General features: G+C 34.9%; 1 protein-coding gene across 1 annotated transcript in view; it reads right to left on the bottom strand.

Moving 5' to 3' along the window:
- LOC128995277 (uncharacterized) overlaps positions 1 to 18161 on the bottom strand; it is an 81132-nt gene extending 62971 nt beyond the window's left edge. Inside the window, exons 1-2 of the mRNA XM_054420239.1 lie at positions 18123 to 18161; positions 15720 to 16177 (exon numbers count right to left, since the gene is read on the bottom strand). Coding sequence (XP_054276214.1) covers positions 15720 to 16172 — 453 coding nt within the window. The 5' untranslated portion in view covers positions 16173 to 16177; positions 18123 to 18161. The remainder of the gene's footprint in view (positions 1 to 15719; positions 16178 to 18122) is intronic.
- Positions 18162 to 21718: the final 3557 nt, after the last annotated feature.

The raw sequence follows: 21718 nt of genomic DNA, 5'->3' as shown, positions 1-21718 counted from the left end.
GCATGTCTTCTAAACAGCACTTTTTACAGGGTGTGAATTAAATGGAAATTATGTTTACCTTAATTTTGAAGAGATGTGTCCTCCGGAATAAGAGGACGTAGTCACTATTGTAGCACAAATAATTAAAACCGTTCCTTCAAGACGCCACACACTGCCACGACTGGTTGTTTACACTGTTATAACCTCAAACAATCGAATTTTCAGTTTAACTTTCCACGAACTCTATTGTAGAATATTTTTAACTTAGGATAGTTAACGATTACGAATATTAACTTAAATCCAAATTCACGAATTGTATAGTTGAATCAGCAACGACGTATATCGCGTTTCTATTAGAAGTAAACAAACATCTGCGTTCGTGTTGTTACTTTCTGTGCGATGGAAGCAAATTGAATGGCGACCGTGGCGGGAGCTTCTGGCAACACTACAGCGCGAAATTTCCCTACTGCTTTCCCAGATATCCCTATTTTGATAGTTACGTGTATACTCAATGGGGGGGACAGAACTTACTAACCTTGTCATTAAAATCATTAATTCATGTGACGCTAACAATAGCATTGCAACTAATTATTTATTAGCGAATTTCCCATATGGGGAATAAGCTATTACCGTAGTAGGTACACAATTACTCATGGTAAGAGTGGACCCAGGACCAATTTACTTTTTCATTTTGAGATCCCTGGAGGCCAAAAAACACGGTTACCTTCCGCTATCTCCGCGTCCCGCCACCTCCGTGTCCCGCCACCTCCGAATTTCAGAGTGACCCCTATAATCCTCGGTTACTACCTGCGTTAAGACTTTCTGTCCTAACCTAACCTAACCAAACCTAACCTAACCTAACCTAACCCACGGGTTAAATTTTCATTAAATCTTCCATCCACGGGGCTTCAATAAAAAATATATTGAATAATATAAAAAATTTATTAATCGTGGTAAAATTATTAACTCACTAACAAAATTCAATCTGCAATGACAGCTACCAACGCAGGCAGTGACGGGATTATAAGGGTTACTCAGACAGATTTGGGTTTGGAGGTGGCGGAACGCGGAGATAGTGGGAGCAAACGAAAAAACACTATCCGTTCAAATTTATATACAGTATGTATATATATCCGTTAGCATGCTATAAGCATGCATAGACTAACCATTTAAATTTGTCGAAATCGACGTTCTGGTAAAAAAATCTTACTGTTTTATGGGAAGTGAAATTTTCTTCAACATATTCTAAAACAAAGCATCTATAAAAAAGGTAAAAATAAAAACAAATATCCCTTTGTTTTATGGCCGCTTTTATTATGTCATACATATTATATTGTATAAATTGTTATTATGTGTTTTGGAAATATCACTTGTCCCCACACAATTAGTTCAATACTAGTTCACATGCCAATAATGAAATTGTTAACACTAAGTGGACTTCTTATTGTTACCTTATTTTACTGTTGTTACTTAATTCATTCATTTCACGCTTATTGGCAACACGTGTTTAGAATTTATCTCTTGTGACTTCACAGGAACAATAGATTATAAATTTTAAGATTTGAGGCTCTATCAACTGACCGACAAGGACTTCGATAGACGATAAGGGTAATAAATAATTGTTGTTGTAGCCAATTAATGGAAGTAAATCTAATATATAGACCATCAATGACTAGAGTGTCTTAATCATCAATGGATGCTCTGTATGTAATGTTATCCGTTACAAAATTTACGGTGACTGCGAGGGTATTTTAAAAACTATTTACAAACGTAACTCTCTTTTTATGTATTTTATGATAAATCGATACTCAAATGAGAGTACAGTAAAAATCATAGATTAACTTAAATACAATCACATTAGTTCATCTAAGGTAAACTATAAAAATATCCTCGTTGTAGGAAACCTTTCAATAATGCGAATTTCTAGAGTTTGGTGAATTTTGTAAAGTAATTCACTACTTATTTACGGAAAGTAAAGATGTTATCAAGAAGTTATTTATTTATTTATACATGGCACACAATGACATTTTGCATCATATGAAACTTAAGCACATCTGGACTATAACAAACTTGTTATAGTGGACTTTTTATAACTAAACAAGTCGTATGATGTTTGTGGGTTAATTTCACGAAAGTTACGGTGATTCTATATTAGTTAATGTAGCAAATAGCTCGAGACACAAAAACAATAAGGATCCCAAGTTTGGACGTATCTAGAGTAATCTTACTCGACAAAGAGGCACACACCTGCTTAATAAAATTAATTATGAACGTCAAATGTACAAGGTGTCCATGTTATCAGTTTCTAAACATTATCAACCATGTGACACAAATTAGTAGGTTCTGAAAAGTCGATGACTTCATTGATTCATTTACAACCATTGTGTTTTCATTTTAAGTTGGAGAGGTTAAGATCTATTTCTGAATTTAAAGTTAAAATACCCGCAGTAAGTCCATCGCAAGTATCACTTTTAAAGGTTAATTACCAAGTAAATTTGGGTCGCTCTCAACTCGATGCGCGGGAGAGTTTGGTAAGAAGCTAACTGGGTTGCCGTTGATGGGGAGAATTAATCACATTTCGTCCCAATTTGGGCATGATGCTTGCGTCACGTCAGGGAAGGCGAACAGCACATCATCTTATTACTCTATGCTCGGGGGGCGAGGAGAGGATATCATCTTATTACTCTGTGAACTCCCGTTCACCTCCTGACGAACGTCATTATTTTATACTCTGTGCGCTGAGAATACGGAAGGGAAAATACCGCCAAAAGTTCACATACGTTACCTAACCTGTGATCGTAACTCCAGTAATTATAGTATCGTAACGAACAACTGTGGCTTGATTTTAAATTGTTTTTTATGTGTTAAATGTTTAGTGACAAATGTAGTAAAACGCTGGTAGCAAATTCTTTTTATAATGCTAACCAATTTTTCATTGTAGGCAATAATTAGGAGCACTTGGTTTTATATTCTTCTTAACTACCTATAAATTTATTAAGTCTCCATAAAATTAAGTAATAGGTTGTTAAATCTAAATTTTATGGAATAATTTGATTACACTTGTTAATTTAATGGTAAATGAATTGCTCACGAATGCAATAAGGAAATCTTACTTTACCCTCTTTCACAGACAGTTTCACAAGGAGTGCTGGTCATTTCGTGATAATATAAGCAGGGACGGATTTTATTCTGTGCATCGGGGTTGGTGGTGGCCACGAAAGGGCAAAAGGGAGTGGTGCAGTTCTTAAAAGGCGTCGTCGATATATAATCACATGACCACTATTAATCACAAATATCGTATCGTATATGGTAAAATCATCTATTATATTTTGCTTGTCAATCAAGAACAATAATAACCAGCCTTAACAATAATTGGGCTCTTGTTACCCCTAATTTCGCTCCAGCACGCTTTGCATTGCATAACACATCATATAGACCGCTTCGCAGATATTAGGGACCAGGGGCCCATTTCATAATAAATTACAAACTAATATTATTAGTAAATCAGCTGATCGCCCAATGCAAATCTAATGGAAATTATAAGTTACAAGTTGTAACTTGTAACTTGTAACTTATATAAGGGGGGTACTTGTATAAGGGGGCTTTAAAAGTTATGCTGTTATTGCGACAAAATAACTCAATAACTCATTTATTTAGCAAGATTAACATTACAAATGCATTAGCCAAGTCAAATTTACTAAAAAATAACTATTAACTAACTTTTAAAATAATTAAAATTTATTAGGACTGTCCGTCAGCGAGAAAGGCGCGGACACTGTAGTAGCCTTTACCCACGAGAAATGACCTCAAGTGCCTTTTGAAGCATCCCGGATCTGATGTGGACTTGATTTGAAGTGGGAGAGCATTGAACAGTTTGATGGCATTATAGTTTAGATGTCTTTCAAAGAATGTGGTTGAATGGGCTGGAATTCTCAGATTGAAAGTATTGCGAAGCAGATATGAGTGGGTGGTTGTGGTGTGGAAATGAGAATAATTTGACTTCAGAAAAGTGAGGACTTCTAGAATGTAAATACAGGGAAAAGTTAGAATTGCGGATGATTTAAATACAGCTCTACAAGTTTGTTTGTAGGGAAGGCCGTGAATTATTCTGATAGCTCTCCTTTGAAGGCGAAAAAGGAAATGGGTTCTTGTGCTTTCACCTCCCCATAGTGCAACTGCATATATCATGTGTGGATAAAGTACACCGTAGTAAGCAGTAAGAAGTACATCTTTGTTTGAAAATTTTGCTAGTTGGCGCAGAAGAAAAATTCCTGAACTGATCTTTCTACAGACAGAATCAATGTGGGGTTTGAAACACAAGTTCTCGTCCAACAACAAACCCAGGAATTTTACTTGAGCAGTGGTTTCAGTTTCAGTGTCGTCCAAAATAATATTTTGTTTGTTTTTGGTTTTCCTAATTGAGAATTCAACGAGCTGAGTTGTTGTTGGATGTATTTTGAGGAGATTTTCGTCGAACCACTGCAACAAGCAACTGGCTTGTATAAAGGCACACATGTCTAGTTCGAGTCGGTTTGGGCTGGAGACAGCGAGAGAGGTGTCGTCAGCAAAAAGACATATTTCACCCTTTTGAACAACTGATGGGAGGTCGTTAATAAAGAAGAGGAACAGTACCGGACCAAGAACCGACCCCTGAGGCACTCCACTGACGATCGTGCCAGTAGAGGATCTGTGAGGGCGTAGACACCCAGTGCTATCCACTGCTTTCACCTCCACATATTGACTTCGGTTGGCAAGGTAAGACGAGATCCATTGTAGTGACAGCCCTCTAATTCCATAAGAGTGCAACTTCTGCTTGAGAAGGTCATGATCCACTGTGTCGAATGCTTTGGTCAGGTCGAAGAAGAATCCCAAAGCTTTCTCACCTCTATCCAGTGCGCTGACCACAGTCGATACAAGGTGATAAATTGCGTCTGTTGTCGACCTGTTTTTTACGAACCCAAACTGTTTACTGGTGAGTATGTTATTTTTATGTAGAAATTCCAGCAATCTTTTTAGGAATAATCTTTCAAAAAGTTTGGAAAACGTTGATACAATTGATATTGGCCTGTAGTTATCGCACAGACGATCATCCCCCTTTTTATATATAGGCTTAACAACAGAAAGCTTTAGAGTATCAGGAAACTGACCAGAAATAAAAGACGAATTAATTAAATGAGTTAGAGGTGTCAAGATTACATCACCTATTTCTTTTAATAGCCTTGGGGATATTTCATCTGTGCCGGCTGAACTCTTATTTTTCATCAACCTTATCTCAGTTGCAACTTCTTTTTCAGTTGTTGGGCAAAGGAAGAGGGAATTTGACACATGCCTTGTACAGCTGTTAGTGCCCTTTTTATTTGACTGGCTGCCAATCTCAACAAAGAAATTATTAAATCGATCAGCTACTAATTGTGGATCTGTGATTAAATAACCTTTCTCATCGAGGAGGTGGGGTTCCTTAAATTGTTTGTTTGTTCCATTTTTATTTTCATTAATTGTATCCCATATAGCCTTGCTTTTATTTTCTGCCTGGTTTATTTTACATAAATACAGTTCAGATTTCTTTTGCCTCACAAGTTTTCTAAAATTGGATTTTATTCTTAAATAATATTGTCTCATGTAATGTTCGGAGGGAAGATCTTTTGTTCTGTTGTATAGGTCAATCATTTCTGTCCTTTTTTGGCACATTTCTTTGTCTAAAACTACACGACCTGTGTTTTTCCTTTCTTTTACTTTCTTTCTTTTCAATGGAAATGCTATTTCAAATATGTGGCGTAACTGGCTTTCAAAATTGGAAAATTTGTCATTCATTGTTGTTGCGTTGTACACTGATATCCAGTTCTGTTGCTTAAGTAATAGCTTAAAGTATTGCTTTGTATTATTATTAAATTCTCTGGAAAATTTATATTTTATTAGATTATCTCTGTCATTTAGTGAACAGTTTATGGAAGCTAACTGGGCGTGGTGGTCTGAGAGGGCTGTCACAAGAACTTCACTTTTAATTCTTTTATTATCTATTATGAAGTATGAACTTATAGTCAACAACTCATTATATTCTTCATATTCAGCTTAAAACACTTACACACAGTGCTTATGCGACACAACATAATAAATCTGCATTGTCAACAAACGGAATGAATTCCTGAAGACAAAGGAAAAACTTAGTTTTGCAACAGTTCGCGTCAGCTGTTTTGACGCGTGTGACGAAGAGGCTGATAAGGCGGATTTGACACAATAACGAGGGTGACCAAATCGTAAACCTCCCCTTGCGAACCCTCCCTCTATATCGTAAATTCTTCTAAACGGCTCTCCTTGACATAAAAGTCCACCATGGAACCGACAAATGAAAAGTAAAACTTGACTCGATTCTCCAGAGTGCGCTGGAGTCGTAAAACGACGAGAGAAAACTCGATACGAATCTATCAGCCAGTGTGAATTATTTTGAAACAGTTCATTCAAAAGGGAAAGTTTATCATTTGGATTTTGGAATTTTGGAATTTTGGATATTTCCAAATGTACGTACGGTTATTAATTTCCCTTGCAAATTGTGATTGATACAGTAATTGAGCGGAGCGAGCGAAGCGAGCGTAGCTCTTTGGGATCAACTTCAATGCAACAAATAAAGCAACATCACTCAATAACGGCAGAACACATTTCAGCTAAACTTAACTAGACCAGGCCGTGGTAGGGGTTGAGTATGCAAAATTATTCGGACGCACTTTCTCTTTTGATTGTTGTCAAGGACACTTTGGACAGTAAGAAAACGCATGTTGCCACGATCGGCGTTGGTCGAGTACCAATATGGCTGCCATCCAAAATGGCGGACCACCTGACTTGACCTTGATCGAGAAAAATTCAAATAACTTCATTGTTTTTCGACAGATTTTGATAATTCTTTTATAGTTGGAAAGAAGAAGAAATTTGCTTTAAGAGTCTCTATTACACTTATAGTGATATCCCGTTTTAAAAAGTGATAAATTAGATTTTAATAAAGACTTACTTTTAAAACGGATTAAATATACGTTGAGGTGATTATATTTGAGTTTTTACTGACGATATATATCCGAAATCAACCCTGAAGCTGCTTGGGTAACAAAAACGTAATTATCCTTTATCATTTAATAACCAAAATCTAATAATTTGTAATTTAATAATCCATATATTATTAATGTTATTAATTTACAACTAAACACAATTGGAGAAGTTACGTTTTTAAAAAAGAGCTATGCAAGAAAAGTTCGATGTAACAATTGGGTAAACTGCTTTTTTAGGGTAATATCGACCCTGCTGAGTACAAATCTGCGTGTTGCCAAATCGAAATTTGAACCGGAAGTGCCGAATCCAAGATGGCGGCCATACCCTTTTTGCCCCATTACTCTTTTGTTATTTGGCCTAAAATATTGGTTTTAAAATCTGCATAGGGGTTTCAGGTTCCAAACACATTGCAATGCTCAAAATATACTTACATCAACTTTTAGGGACACATATTCCAAGATGGCGTCCCAAAACTCTGTTTACGCATATCTCTCTTCTTAGTTGGCCTAAAATAATAGTTTTAACATTTAGCATAGGGGTTTTATCGGATTCCAAACACATTGCAATACTCCAAATTTACTTAAATAAACTTTTAGGGGCATATGTTCCAAGATGACACCCAAGATGGCGTCCTAAAACTCTGTTTTCGCATATCTCTCTTATTAGTTGGCTTAAAATGATAATTTAAACGTCTGCATAGGGGTTTTCTTGGAATGCCAAACACATTTCAATACTCAAAACTTAATTACCACAACCTTTGAGGTCATATTTTTCAAGATGGCACACAATATGGCCGCCAAAAAACTCTGTTTCCGTATATCTGCCTTGTTTGTTTGTTTGAAATTATTATTTAAACGTCCATAAAGGCTTTTCCTCTGATGCCAAATAGATTGAAACACTCATTATATACTTCCAACGATTGTGTAGGACCTAGGTTCCAACATCGGCCGCCAAAACTTCTGTCCTCGGAAGTCGGAAGAAAACAAGAAATATGAGAAACAGTCCATTTAAGAGAAAATAAATTGTTAATTGCAATATTTAAAAGAAGATATGAACAAAATGAATGAACCATTTAAAAGGGTCAAACATTGTCGAGAACGGTAGCACAATTTGGCGCAAGTCTTTCGATTCTTCTTGCGCGTTTACATTGTAGATAGACACTTTCATAAACAATTACACCTTAGGATATCTGTGGAGGCTTTTGGGACTGACTCAAATCTCACAAGGATGGGATGTACTGGTGTCAGTGAAGCCCCCAGCTATATGACTCGGAGTCCATCTTCACCGGTCGGACAAGATGAGCATTTTCCAACACGTTCAAATGGAACGTTTTCAAATCTTTCAGTACAACAAATCATTTAGTTTGTAAAACCATTGAGGATAGTATCTTACGATCGTGTCTTCGCCTAATGACATCTTAGGAATCACAGTAAATTACCTTTTGGAGGCTAGGGTTACGGTTTTTTTTTCATAACAACGAAGGTGATAGCCTCATCCCTGCTTGTTACGTCTTTGTCCACCTGTTCAGGTGAGAGATCTCCGGATACAACAACTTCAAACGTCCCAAAATTATGATGGACTCTTGCGAGATAAAGAGGGCGAGACCAGATTTGTTTTCCTCAGTGCTAAAAAATTGTTCCATTCTTTTGGCAGTGGAACTTTCCTCAGGATATTTTCCATCATAATTTTGGGGCGCTTCAAACGCATCTTCTTTTTTGTGTTATAAAAAATCAGGAAGCCTTGCCTCCAACACGTAATGTACGGTGACTACAACTCCTGAGATGTCGTTAGGTAAAGACACGATCTTTATTAGGGGCATACTATAATTGTAATTATACCTAGGATGCAATTGTTTATCCAAGTGTCTATCTACAATGTAAATATTGCAATTAACAATTAATTTTCTTTTAAATTGCCTTTTTCTCATATTTCTTGTTCTCTTCTGACTTCCGAGGACAGAAGTTTTGGCGGCCGATGTTGGAACCTAGGTCCTACACAATCGTAGGAAGTATATAATGAGTGTTTCAATCCATTTGGCATCAGAGGAAAAGCCTTTATGGACGTTTAAATAATAATTTCAAACAAACAAACAAGGCAGATATACGGAAACAGAGTTTTTTGGCGTCCATATTGTGTGCCATCTTGAAAAATATGACCTCAAAGGTTGTTGTAATTAAGTTTTGAGTATTGAAATGTGTTTGGCATTCCAATAAAACCAAAACCCCTATGCAGACATTTAAATTATTATTTTAAGCCAACTAATAAGAGAGATATGCGAAAACAGAGTTTTGGGACGCCATCTTGGAATATATGCCCCTAAAAGTTGATGTAAGTAGATTTTGAGTATTGCAGTTTGGCATCTGAGAAAACCCCATGCAGATTTTAAAACCAATATTTTAGGCCAAATAACAAAAGAGTAATGGGGCAAACAGGGTATGGCCGCCATCTTGGATTCGGCACTTCCGGTTCAAATTTCGATTTGGCAACACGCAGATTTGTACTCAGCAGGGTCGATATTACCCTAAAAAAGCAGTTTACCCAATTGTTACATCGAACTTTTCTTGCATAGCTCTTTTTTAAAAACGTAACTTCTCCAATTGTGTTTAGTTGTAAATTAATAACATTAATAATATATGGATTATTAAATTACAAATTATTAGATTTTGGTTATTAAATGATAAAGGATAATTACGTTTTTGTTACCCAAGCAGCTTCAGGGTTGATTTCGGATATATATCGTCAGTAAAAACTCAAATATAATCACCTCAACGTATATTTAATCCGTTTTAAAAGTAAGTCTTTATTAAAATCTAATTTATCACTTTTTAAAACGGGATATCACTATAAGTGTAATGGAGACTCTTAAAGCAAATTATTCTTCTTTCCAACTATAAAAGAATTATCAAAATCTGTCGAAAAACAATGGAGTTATTTGAATTTTTCTCGATCAAGGTCAAGTCAGGTGGTCCGCCATTTTGGATGGCAGCCATATTGGTACTCGACCAACGCCGATCGTGGCAACATGCGTTTTCTTACTGTCCAAAGTGTCCTTGACAACAATCAAAAGAGAAAGTGCGTCCGAATAATTTTGCATACTCAACCCCTACCACGGCCTGGTCTAAACAAGATTACTTAGACTAATAGTGAGATGGTTAATAAACAAACAAATTTCAATTAGATAATGCTAATGCAATTTAAAACGAACTTAAAATTTCCAAATTTTAACATTAGGCTTATGGGACTAAAGTTGCCATATGACAGTTTTTTGTTTACAAGAAAAATGTAAACAAGAGAATCATAAGGTATTTCTGAACTTTCTAGACTTTTCTTTTAAACGTTTTTAAACCATTCCTATGATTTTAATAAACAATAAAATGCCATTAAAACATTTTTTTAAGGCGCGGAATTCACTGAAAATCTAGAAAATATACGGAACTACTTTCTCAATGCGCGGAGCATAAACAAGGAGCGGAGGGATACGGACCGGTGACTACTTTCTTGGGAACCTATTTGTGTTGCCAGCTGATTAGAAACAGCCAATGTTAGAAATCAGGATTTAATAAGCGATATATCGAACCGCATCGAAATCGATATTTAATCCGATAATACATCACAGGTTATATTATGTTGAATTACATCGACGGTGCAGTAAGTTATTACACTTCTTAATAAAACGCAGATTGAACACTGATCTAATTTAGGCATGTGGGGAAGGTAGGTCGGGGTTTATGAGTATTCGTGACTACATTTAAGTGTTTTGAAGTAAAGTTAGATTAGGGAGGTAAAGTGTAGGTTATAAGTAGGTGATCGAGTTGTTTATTTGTGTTGCACCATATAATTTTTATCTTTTGGAATAGTCGGTTAAACGGGGAAACGATTTCAAAAATGTTTGCATATGGTCTTAACAAACCATCTACTGTATTCTAGCATTGACTTTATATAAAGTCAATGATTCTAGCAAATTACTACATAAAAACCAAATGAAAAGAACATTTGGATTTGGACCTTTGACCATAGCAAAACTAACATATAATTTATGAAATGTGAAAAGTTGTATATCATTAAATACTATTCTCTAATATTAATAATTGTTCGGCAATTAATGGCTCGGCTGAAAATGGAATCTGCGTTTTTCGAAACAGTATTTTGATAACAATTCAGTAATTTCAAATGTTCACAACAGTAGCCTATCCTATATAAATACTGTTATTTGATTGCCAAGCCACGGACTATACATACGTCCAGTTACAACCGTAATAAGTAAATAATTAATTACCTGGACTTATAGAAGTACACTTTTAACCAAGGTATGGATAATCGTCTAGGCCTGTCCAGAAGTAGGCTACTAATTTCTAATTATATTATCTACATTGTATTTTTAAGACATGACTTCCCTTATTATTATTATTCTGTTTTCACTTAAATCAGCTGAATGCGATGTTTACTTATTACTTATGTTTAGGCCTACATTTCAGCCATCTTATTAGCGAATTTCCCTATAGGGAAGTAGCTATTACCGTAGGTGGCACGGTAAGACCTAGACCCGGGACCGATTTACTTTTTCATTTTGATGTCCCCAGAGGCCAAAAACACCATTCGTTCAAATTTTTATATATGTATATATATATATATATATATATATATATATATATATATATATATAGACTTATATATATATATATATATATATATATATATATACGTCCGTGAACGCGATAACTTGAGTAATTTTTGTCCGATTTTGATGAAATTTGGTTTAAAGGTGTAAAGCGGGATAAACTTGAATGAGTTCGCGAACCAGCACGATCGGACCATGGGAACGGGGCTTTACGGGGGGTTTTATGGGGTAAAAATCGGTTTTTCTCACTTTTGACCCTCAAAACACAAAATTTCCCAATTTCTCTTTAGACCTTTTTAAAGAGCTTAAAAAAAAAAATAATTTAGTATATAAAAGTATTTTTGTTCGATTATTAGTAACGGAGAAAATTAAAAAAATTGTAAATTTAAAATTCCCATGTTATTCTTATGGAGAATATTGTAAAATGTTGTAGTTTGCTTGTTTATGGATATATTTTGATCAAACTTGGCAAATTTATTTATTTTGTACTAAGCTATCAATGTTTTACTCAAAAACACACTTTATTAGTTTCCTTGGAGCAGCAAACCTAGGTACTCGTTAAACCTAATGTTATTAAAATATATTTAACTGAAAATCAATTCAGACAAATGGAAATTCGCTTAGTCGGCAGGTTTGCTGCGGCGGGGGTATTTTATTGTTCAATAAGTAAGTCTTTTTGCAGTTTTTACACATTGAAATACATGATTGATAATTCAGTTCATTTTAGTCTTTTAAAGGTGTTTTACATTTGAGTCTTACATTAAAATAACCCTACATTTTTTGTAGGCCTATGTTTTATCTTTGACTATCAATACAACTAGACATTCCATCCCCATGTTAAATTTGTAAGCAGCTTTTTTATCAAAATCTTCTGTATCCAATTGCCAATGGTATTATTAAGGACAGTATTAAAATGCCGTCTCTAAATCGTCCTAATAATGGTAGAAGACCTACATTCCAGTTACATTACAATCATATCCTCCATCGAATACTTGGTATTAACAATCATAAATTATTTCTAGCAAAGAAAGCTGAGTTTAACCGATTGCAGGGGTTGAAATGAAGACCAATGTTTATGTTGCACAGTTGAATTTAAATGTCAAATTTCCCCTCCTGTTGTAATACTTTTAATACTGGTTTTTTTTTAATAGTTACTGTTTTTTTTATACTTTAATATAGCCTACTTTAACCGATTGTAAGGGTGAAAAATGAAGTCCAATGTTTTTGTTGTAGGCTACAATTGAATTTGAATGTTAAATTTCCTTTCTCTTTTTTATACTTTAATGCTCTTTTTGGATGTTAATACCAGATTCCAACTGCTGTAATAATTTCCTGGTCAAAACTACCATAATGCACTTTTGGAAGAGGCATCTGAATAACAAGATGTATTAAAAACAAATTTGAATTATTATAATTTTAATCAATAAAACCAGCATTAGTACATCTTTTGACTTTTTACATTTAGTTACTTATACAAATATCAAATCACGTTTGTTCCGCTCAACTGGCTTTCACCTCTCTGAAAGCAACCCTAGTTTTAAAAGAAACTTGGTTATACGTCGAGATCTAATAGTGTTTATTAGTCTATTGATGTTTGATTGATATTTGGACGGATCAGGTGTCACAGAACACTACCGATACTAAAATATTTTCCAAGCTTACATTTCTTGTAACAAATATGGCCATAGTTTTGTTATTGTTGTTTTGCGAATAATATTATACATAATAGTATACGGTTTAACATACTAAGGACAGTGAAATTAATGTTGGAGATTTATTATTTTATTGTTTACGCCAGAATAATTTTTTATTAAATATTACACACAATTTTAAGGGTTATCGGTCTTTTTTGGTGTATTCTGGGTACCGTATTGAACATGTCCCTCTTGCAACATAGTCCATATTAGGTTAGCAACACATTAACTTTAATTTACTGTCATAAAGAAAGAATTTACCTTGCCTGAAGAATTTTTAAGTCTGTGTATTTCACGATGCAATTAAATGAATTTCGAACACACCAATAATAACATTAGTGCAAGATAATAGTGTGCATCGTTTCTGAAAACAACGTTAATTAAATTGATAGAGTCAGCCAATCTAAATTTTATCGAAAGAAAATTCATACACTAACAAGGTAATAAACACGACATGCAGGCGACAACGATGCAGATGTCACAACAATTGGAGGGAAATGGCCAGGGAATGTTTCCCTCATCTGGCAACACTGATCTAGCTGCAGTTGTTGAGAGGGGGGAGTGAGCAGGTGTTGGTTCTGTCTGGTCTGTCACTTCACTTCACAACAAAGAGTAGCTTGTTGTCACTGCGGTTTGAAATGAACAGGAATACTGTAGTTACGAATTAGAGTGAATTTAACAATTAATTGCGTGGAAAATCAGTAGGCCTATTCATTCGTCGTGTAATGCTGTAGAACCAAAATTGTACTTAACACTGTCGTGTAGTTTTGTCATATTTCAAGTTTTAATATACGTGTACCTAGGGTAATAAAATTATTGTATATCTAAAATCATTTTAAGAAGAGGATCTTTGACGAGAAAGCTGAGGTTAATAGCTTATTGACAAGTGAACCATAAAATTGAAATTCCGTCTTCTACGCATTCTACAGATAAATCACATGGAAAATGATTTTAGGGGGGTTACTGATGTTTTGCTGACGGCATGATAGTTACACTAAAGTAATAATTTTTATAGACTGAACAATACGACCACAAACCTTAACTCCACCCTACTGACTAAACTACCACACATTCTACAATATTATTCTCTCTTGTTGTGTGTACTAAAGGTCATTTACATCATCAAGTACAATACTTGCACTTGCGTGCTCGTTGCTATTGTAGTAATTGTTTTTACTACCGGGAGTACAAGTGACTCACCGGCACCAGCCTGGCTACCGTGGATTAATAGGCTATCTACACGACAAACCTGTGCATTAAATAGAATACTCCTCAAATAAAACTGCTGTAAGAGTTAAGAGATTCAATTACAAAATTACAATCAATTCAATTACAATCGGTTTCGGTTTTTGAATTGAACTACTAGAGAAAATACGAAGGCAAATGGATTAAGATTTAACAAATTGACCGCTAGTAGGTAGTTGGGTAAGAATATTACCCAAGCGTGCACAAAAATGGAGAGTATTTCTTGTATTTTTGTGTCCGTACTGAGTATAAATGACTAGTTTAGCATGAAAGGAACGGGTGAGAGTACGTGATTTTTAAATGTATATTCCTCTGGCCAAAAGTTAATATACAATTAGGAATCCTTAACAATTCCAGTCGGCATTGTTTACGTCATGTTTTAAGGGATATTTTAAATAAACTATATATTCAAGTGTAGACTAAGCAAATAAATTTAATTCTAAGTACATGTTGACAACATAGTTGTTGAGGCAATCGATCACGAACCAATTCCCCAAAAAACATCTTGTTTGTTCCATCCATACACACTTCTATGCATCCTTGCATATCCTTTTTCACCACAGCAAATTTAAAACATGAACATAAATATATATTAATTTTAAGTCAGTCCGAATCTTGGTGAAGTGGACGAAGTTTTCTTGCCTACAGTTTGAATTACACTACACTACTTTGGTTTCAATGGATACAATATCTAAATTTTTAAAACGCGAAATTTTACTTTGTTCTGAGAAACTAACTTTACCTTGTGGTGACATGACAGTCTCATTGTAGCAACGGAATACGTAGATTTAAGCTACATAAAGTTAACTACTCTGTCGATGATAAAATCCCTATATCTATGTTGTTAGGTTTTTGGCACATCATTACTGAATGATTCTTATTTTTTTCAAATTGAATTAAGCATATGCTTTATTTGGGACCTTAATTTAACTACATATTTAGTTTATTGAAAAACAGTTCAATTTTATTTCTTGGATTTTGAATCAAGACACTAACGAATCGTTCGAAACTTTTTGCTTTCGTAATTGACGTTGCGTTTATTTATTACATCTTTCATTGCTTTTATTGATGTTAACTAAATCTCGCTAAGTGAATAAAACTAGTCTTAAGATTAAGCAACACAATCGAACATTTAAAACATAACTGACCTCCTCCTGGGTCTTCTCCCCGGCCTCGCTCATGTGGGAGATGTGCCCCTCCGACCTGGAGCCCGGACATGCTGACTCCCCCTGGACCTTCCCCGGCTCCTCCATGGTCTGTCCCTTGTCATTCCACACTTCCGGCTCCGACACGCACTTCTCCAACCGGGGGAACAACGCCAGCCGAATGACCGGGGACTCCCGCCGAGGAGGACGCGACTGAACGCTCTGACTGCGGAAGAAGCTAGGCGAGGTAGGCGTAGACCTCGTCCGATTCTCTTGAAGGAAATTCTTGTTAATCTCCAACACGTTCTTTCCCGAGTTTTCCATCTTGTTGTTTTCCTGCACCGTGATTTGCGGCAAGGAATGCTTCGTTTGCAAAATGTTTTTGCAGTTCTCCTTCGACACGTCTTCTTGCAAATCCATTTTGTCCAGTTGCGAACACACTTCTTCTGTGGTCATGTTGTCTGAAACAAAAATCGTAATTATTTTCGGTTTTCTTGGTGAGAGAAATGTAAATAGAAATTGTGTCATAAAATAATTAGGTATTGAATACAAGAATCTCAATAGCGCCCCTACGTATATACTGTTGGCTGCCGAAAGTACTAGAATGGTACTAGCCAATAAGTTTCTAGAGGTGCAACTCAAAAATTACTTGTTCATTAATTAGCTTATTTATATTTTTTTTCTTATGAATAAAATCATTCAATTGAAGACTGGATACAATGACTAAGAGCTCAGTATGTTATACCTTTGACTATTAATACAAAAAATTATTTATCTTCATCGCCAAAGTTGACATTTGATTTTACACTATGATCGTGATTTATCACATTACTGTACAAAGTATTTTATAAATGGGACTTTTTTCATAACGTACAAGTTGACAAATATTTTCCAGAAAATTTTTGATTTCGTATTTTTCCCCCCAAGAATACTGATTTATCGATTTAATTATGTGAAGCTTGAACAATTACGATTTTGTATAGTGTTGCGTGTTCCGAATGTTAGTTACGAAATGTTTAAAGTGTTGTGATAAAAACCAAATGAAGGTGAGGCTTAGTAAACAAACATCGTTAGTTAATCTTTTTGATGAAACAAACCAACAACACACCTTTTAAACTCTCGAGTGATATTAGATACTGTAGTACGGTACTATTTAATTGGACCGTTTGGTGTAAAAATCCTTTGATGTAGGCCTAAAAGCGTTGTACGTGGATGATCGAAAGTCTATTGTTAAATGCACAACACCATAATCGTGATTTATGATAGATTCTTATCCATTATTTCAGTTTCAGTACGGATTTAATTTATGTTCTCCCCATTGAATAGATAGGTCTATTAATAGCTATTTACCTAAATAACGTCAACATTTTCATTCTTAACAATGCTTCTGAACTAATGATGTAAAGGAATTACAATTTAATAAATTAGTTATAGTAAAACTGAAATGCATTTAGAAACGAAAAATAACTGCTCCCACTTTTAGCATTCAAATATGTTTTGACTAAAGTCAATGTAGGCCTAAATTAGGAATAATTAGTCCCTACTTTATACTTACTGAAGAAGTAAATGTTATACATCAGTATGGTAGGTACATTTATTTACTCTGTGTTCATATTATGTCATCTTGCATAATTTGATAAGCAATTTTTTCAGACACATCAATAATGTTATTTTTAACTATACCCATCATGAAGTTTATGTCAAACTTTATTTACTTTCCGTAAATTCTTACTAAACACTGAAAAATGGTAAATTGGTTTATGAGTTGGTTCATGGAAGTAAACATTGTAAGCAATTTATTTAAACTGAGGATTTTTGATTTGTTGAAATGTCATTCAAGAAACTTATTAATCCAATAATCCACTAACAGTCTGAAGAACTATACTACTTTTGAAAGTCAAGGCTACCAACTTAACACTAAGGTGTGTCAACTCCCACACAAATGTTTGATATTATTAAATGCTATTAAACCTGAAAATATTATAATGTCCTAAGTAAGGTGAAATTATGTATATATTTCATAATAGCTCGCTCAAAAACAAGTTGAAAATAATTTACAAATCTTTTAACAAACTTTAACTCCTATTTAGGTAATTTACTCATAAATATTATTTATTTTCTCATGTTACATGTTACGTAATATTCCATGACCTGTTTATCTGTGTGTTTGTTTTGTATTTGTACATGGAAACAACTAATACCACCAAATATATAAAAAAATTTATATCAATATAATTTGTTTACATACAAAACACAGGAAATATTCAGTTACCACTGAACAAGTCAGTGTGAACTAAATCCTCGTCTATTATACACAGACTTTCTACACGAACCCAAGTACGATTATGTATAAATTTAAACTCACATTTTCAAAAATATTCTATTTCTAAAAATAAGCTATCCCACCTGCTATAGATGAAGTGTAGAGGTTAAGTGGTGGGTCGATCCATGTATCCTAGCAGTTCTGCGCTTCACTAGGGGTTGCTTGCGCGCGCATACACCCCTTTCATCCCCTGCTCCTGTCCCCTCGACTCTCTTATAGATTTTGCGGTGGGGAGCTGCCTCTCCTCCGAATCAAAACAAATACCCATCAACCCGATAACAGCCAAATATAGGTCAGGGGTTTGGCATCCGGGCTTGGGGCAAATCAGGTTTGTTTGCTACATTGAGCGAGAGGAAACTCTTTTGGGGTAAAAACTACCAGTTTTGAGGTTAGTGTAAAGTTTTAGGAAGCCAGTTCAACAAATTTATAATTTCAATTTTCTAATTTTGTATTTCTGTAATTCACTAGCTGTAACCTACGGGCTTCACCCCGTTTGACTTCATGAGTATTATTAATACAACTATTGGTTAAGTTAAGCTGAAATAAACAAAACAGAATACAGTAATACAAACAAATAATCACACCTGGTTTTTTAATAAGGTAATAAATTGAAAGAATAACAAACAAATAAGTACAGCTGAGGTATTTTTAACATTACATATATGGAAAGTTCCCTTACGAAAGGAATTACGACCTTAGGGCAATTTATGAAATAAGGAATAGTTTTGCGCAAGGTATCTCGTCATGACGAATATTTTAAGTTAATGGTTTATGGGGATGTGACTTGTAGTTTTGTAAAAAGTTCATGGGTACTTGGTACTTTGTGATTTATATATGGATTGCATTTTTGGGATAGGGAAAGTCCAAACCCTTTGGATTTGTTAGTCAACTATCTACTGTAACATCTGAATTTTGTTAGACAGCATCTATTTATGATAGCACAAATACAATCTGGGCCCAGAAATAATCTCGCTAGCAATCGAACAGTTAACTTTATTCTTAGGGTTATACATTTTTTGGTTTGCTAAAATATTGACTAAAGCGTAATTTTATGGTTTCGTTTCGTATTTTATGGTTTCGATTAAAACTGTTGTTGTTGATCATATGTCTTTCGTGTATATAAATAATTCACATTTTATTTCCTCAATGTAACGTCACGATTGTATTTAAACTTATTTACTAAGGTGATATTTTCTCTTGTAAAACAATCCCGTCATTACTTCACTACCAATCGCAATGAGTGAGTTGTTTATGACCTGTTCGATCTTTTACCATGTTTCCATTACTTCAAAAAGTTTCGAAGCCAAGACAAATTGACTCTTGTAAAATTTCAACCCAAGTTGTAGAGAAATCTTACTCCCTCCCACGTGTACGTCACTACACATTATATGAAACAATCCTCACATCAAACATATCCCGTTAATAAAATATACTCACGTGGATCTTGTGGAGATACATTAATTAATTAATATCCTAACGACAAAATGGAACTGGATCCAAGAACCTCTTAGCATTCTTGACATAAACCCTTGGATTGGAAAGCGAGTATTGTACTTATAATGTTAAGTTACTATCCCCTTGGCTATCCCTTCAATCAATGTCCTAGAATACTGAACATTATTATGTGGAACTCCACTATTATTTTAGAGATAGTAGTGTCATAGTAACAGTTCACCGCCAACAGCTGTCGGGCAGATGTTAGCAGATGTTACAAAGTTAATTATTTTAAAGGGCATTCGGAGGAAATTACGTAAGAGCAGGTGGTTTTGGTCGTATGTCACTTGTGACGTATGTGGGTACTGTTTTAATTGTTTAACGAGCGAAACACAGTTTATACAATTAAATCATGGATTTAGTTAAATTCATAGTCAACAGTACTGTGTAGTATTCTAGTAAGGTCAGCGGGGCGCGGCGCGTTGCGGCATGGGTGACTCACTGCTCGCCGCGGAATTGGGTTAGTTGGACGGACGAAAGTTTGGTCAGGGTCGCGGCCACGCCCGACCTTGTTACTCAACCTTCGCGGAGCTGTACCCAGATTTGGATCGTATCCACACAGTTCGCGTTTGGACGTAGTGGCGGAGTGTTGCTATCTGTACGGTGCTGTGTCTATCGTTAGCTGTATCGTGTGCTCGCGTGTGTTTTGGAACTATGTGATATAGCAGCTTTATCTTGTACCCACAAATGAGGTAGGCCTAATGTAAAACCAAATATAATTCTTATCTTATGTTAGAGGTCCTAAAAAAATAACGTAAAATTAAATATTGTTTATATATTTTTAGAAAAATTAGTAGTAGTAGTATATTACGGGTTTTGGAGACCATGTTTATATTTTGTTAAATAGTTTGACAGATTAACCTTTGTGGTCAAAATATGTTTATATAATGGAGTCTTTAGAAAGACTGATACCTTTTGTATGTAAATTATACCCAATTCCATGTGTCCTGACTTGTGTGAATCAAATAAATTAGCTTTCCATCTTCAACGTCAGGAGGATTTGATACGTTTAATTGTGTCGGAAAGCAAACCTCTAAAAACTTGTTGTCATAAAAGAAAATAAATGTTTTACCATTTTCGTTTTGTCTTTGTTCTACTAATTGATAATGTTTGTTTTGTAACAGATATTTAAATGTTACTTTTTCTGTTTCTATTGGACTTACTATTTGAGGAAGCTTCATTTCTTGACATATGGCTTCGGGTGATAATTGATTAGAATAATTTGATCCTGATGCATTCCAATGTAGTGGTAATTTAATTTGCTTCTGAAACTTTAGACGTAGTGACATTGACTTGCGAAAATTGCTAGTTTTAGAAGTAGTAGATTTCTTTAAATTTTCTTTTATTCTCTTTAGTTTATCTTGTGTGATTGTACTTGGCTTATCCATAGTTAACATCAGAACAGAGCTAGCATATGTGAACAGTCTTCGTTGAAGGTTCGACACTGAATGATGTGATGTTGGAGGTTTGGAGACTTCCTTACTTAGTAGGTAGAATTACCCGACAGTAGGGAAATTTACCCGCGAAGCAGGGTAAACCTCCCGACCGGCCCCCTCCCAACTGGCTCGCGGATAAAAGTAGTGAGGCAGCGAACGGACTGTAGTCAGTCTCACCCAACTGCACAGCTGACTGATAGACTCTTTGATTAAAACCTTTCGTTAGATTTGGCCAATCTAACTAATGTTATCAGTAAATTGCAATCTAACTTAATGTTTTAGTTCAAAGTAGCAGTGCTGCTTTTACTTAATAGCTATCAAGATGGTTTTACCCCCACTCCAACAACCTCCCCCACACCCCATAAGAATTCCAATCAAAATTCCAACAAAGTAAAGAAGTCCCCATTAAAATGAACACAACTTTGTGACTGTAAATATTCTATATTTAAAATTTAAGTTGACCATTTGTAATTAGTTGAGAGTCCAACGCCCATACTATCTGCATTGTAAATTAAGTTTTAAACTTTTGTTGTCATTGGTAGTTTACTTATGTCAGCTAACAATGAAAACTTTCTTGACTGTAAATATTCTATGTTTAAAATTTAAGTTGACCATTTTGTAATTAGTTGAGAGGTCCAACGGCCTGCATACTATTCTGCATTTGGTTAAATTAAGTTTTAAACTTTTGTTGTCATTGGTAGTTTACTTATGTCAGCTACAATGAAAACTTTCTTGTGACTATAAATATT

Source organism: Macrosteles quadrilineatus, unplaced genomic scaffold (assembly GCF_028750875.1).
Source record: "Macrosteles quadrilineatus isolate MER2022 unplaced genomic scaffold, UCM_ALF_1.0 Scaffold_5__1_contigs__length_97177068, whole genome shotgun sequence".
Taxonomy (NCBI): domain Eukaryota; kingdom Metazoa; phylum Arthropoda; class Insecta; order Hemiptera; family Cicadellidae; genus Macrosteles; species Macrosteles quadrilineatus.
The sequence above is the reverse complement of the archived record's forward strand: the minus strand, read 5'-3'. Positions and strand labels throughout refer to the sequence as shown.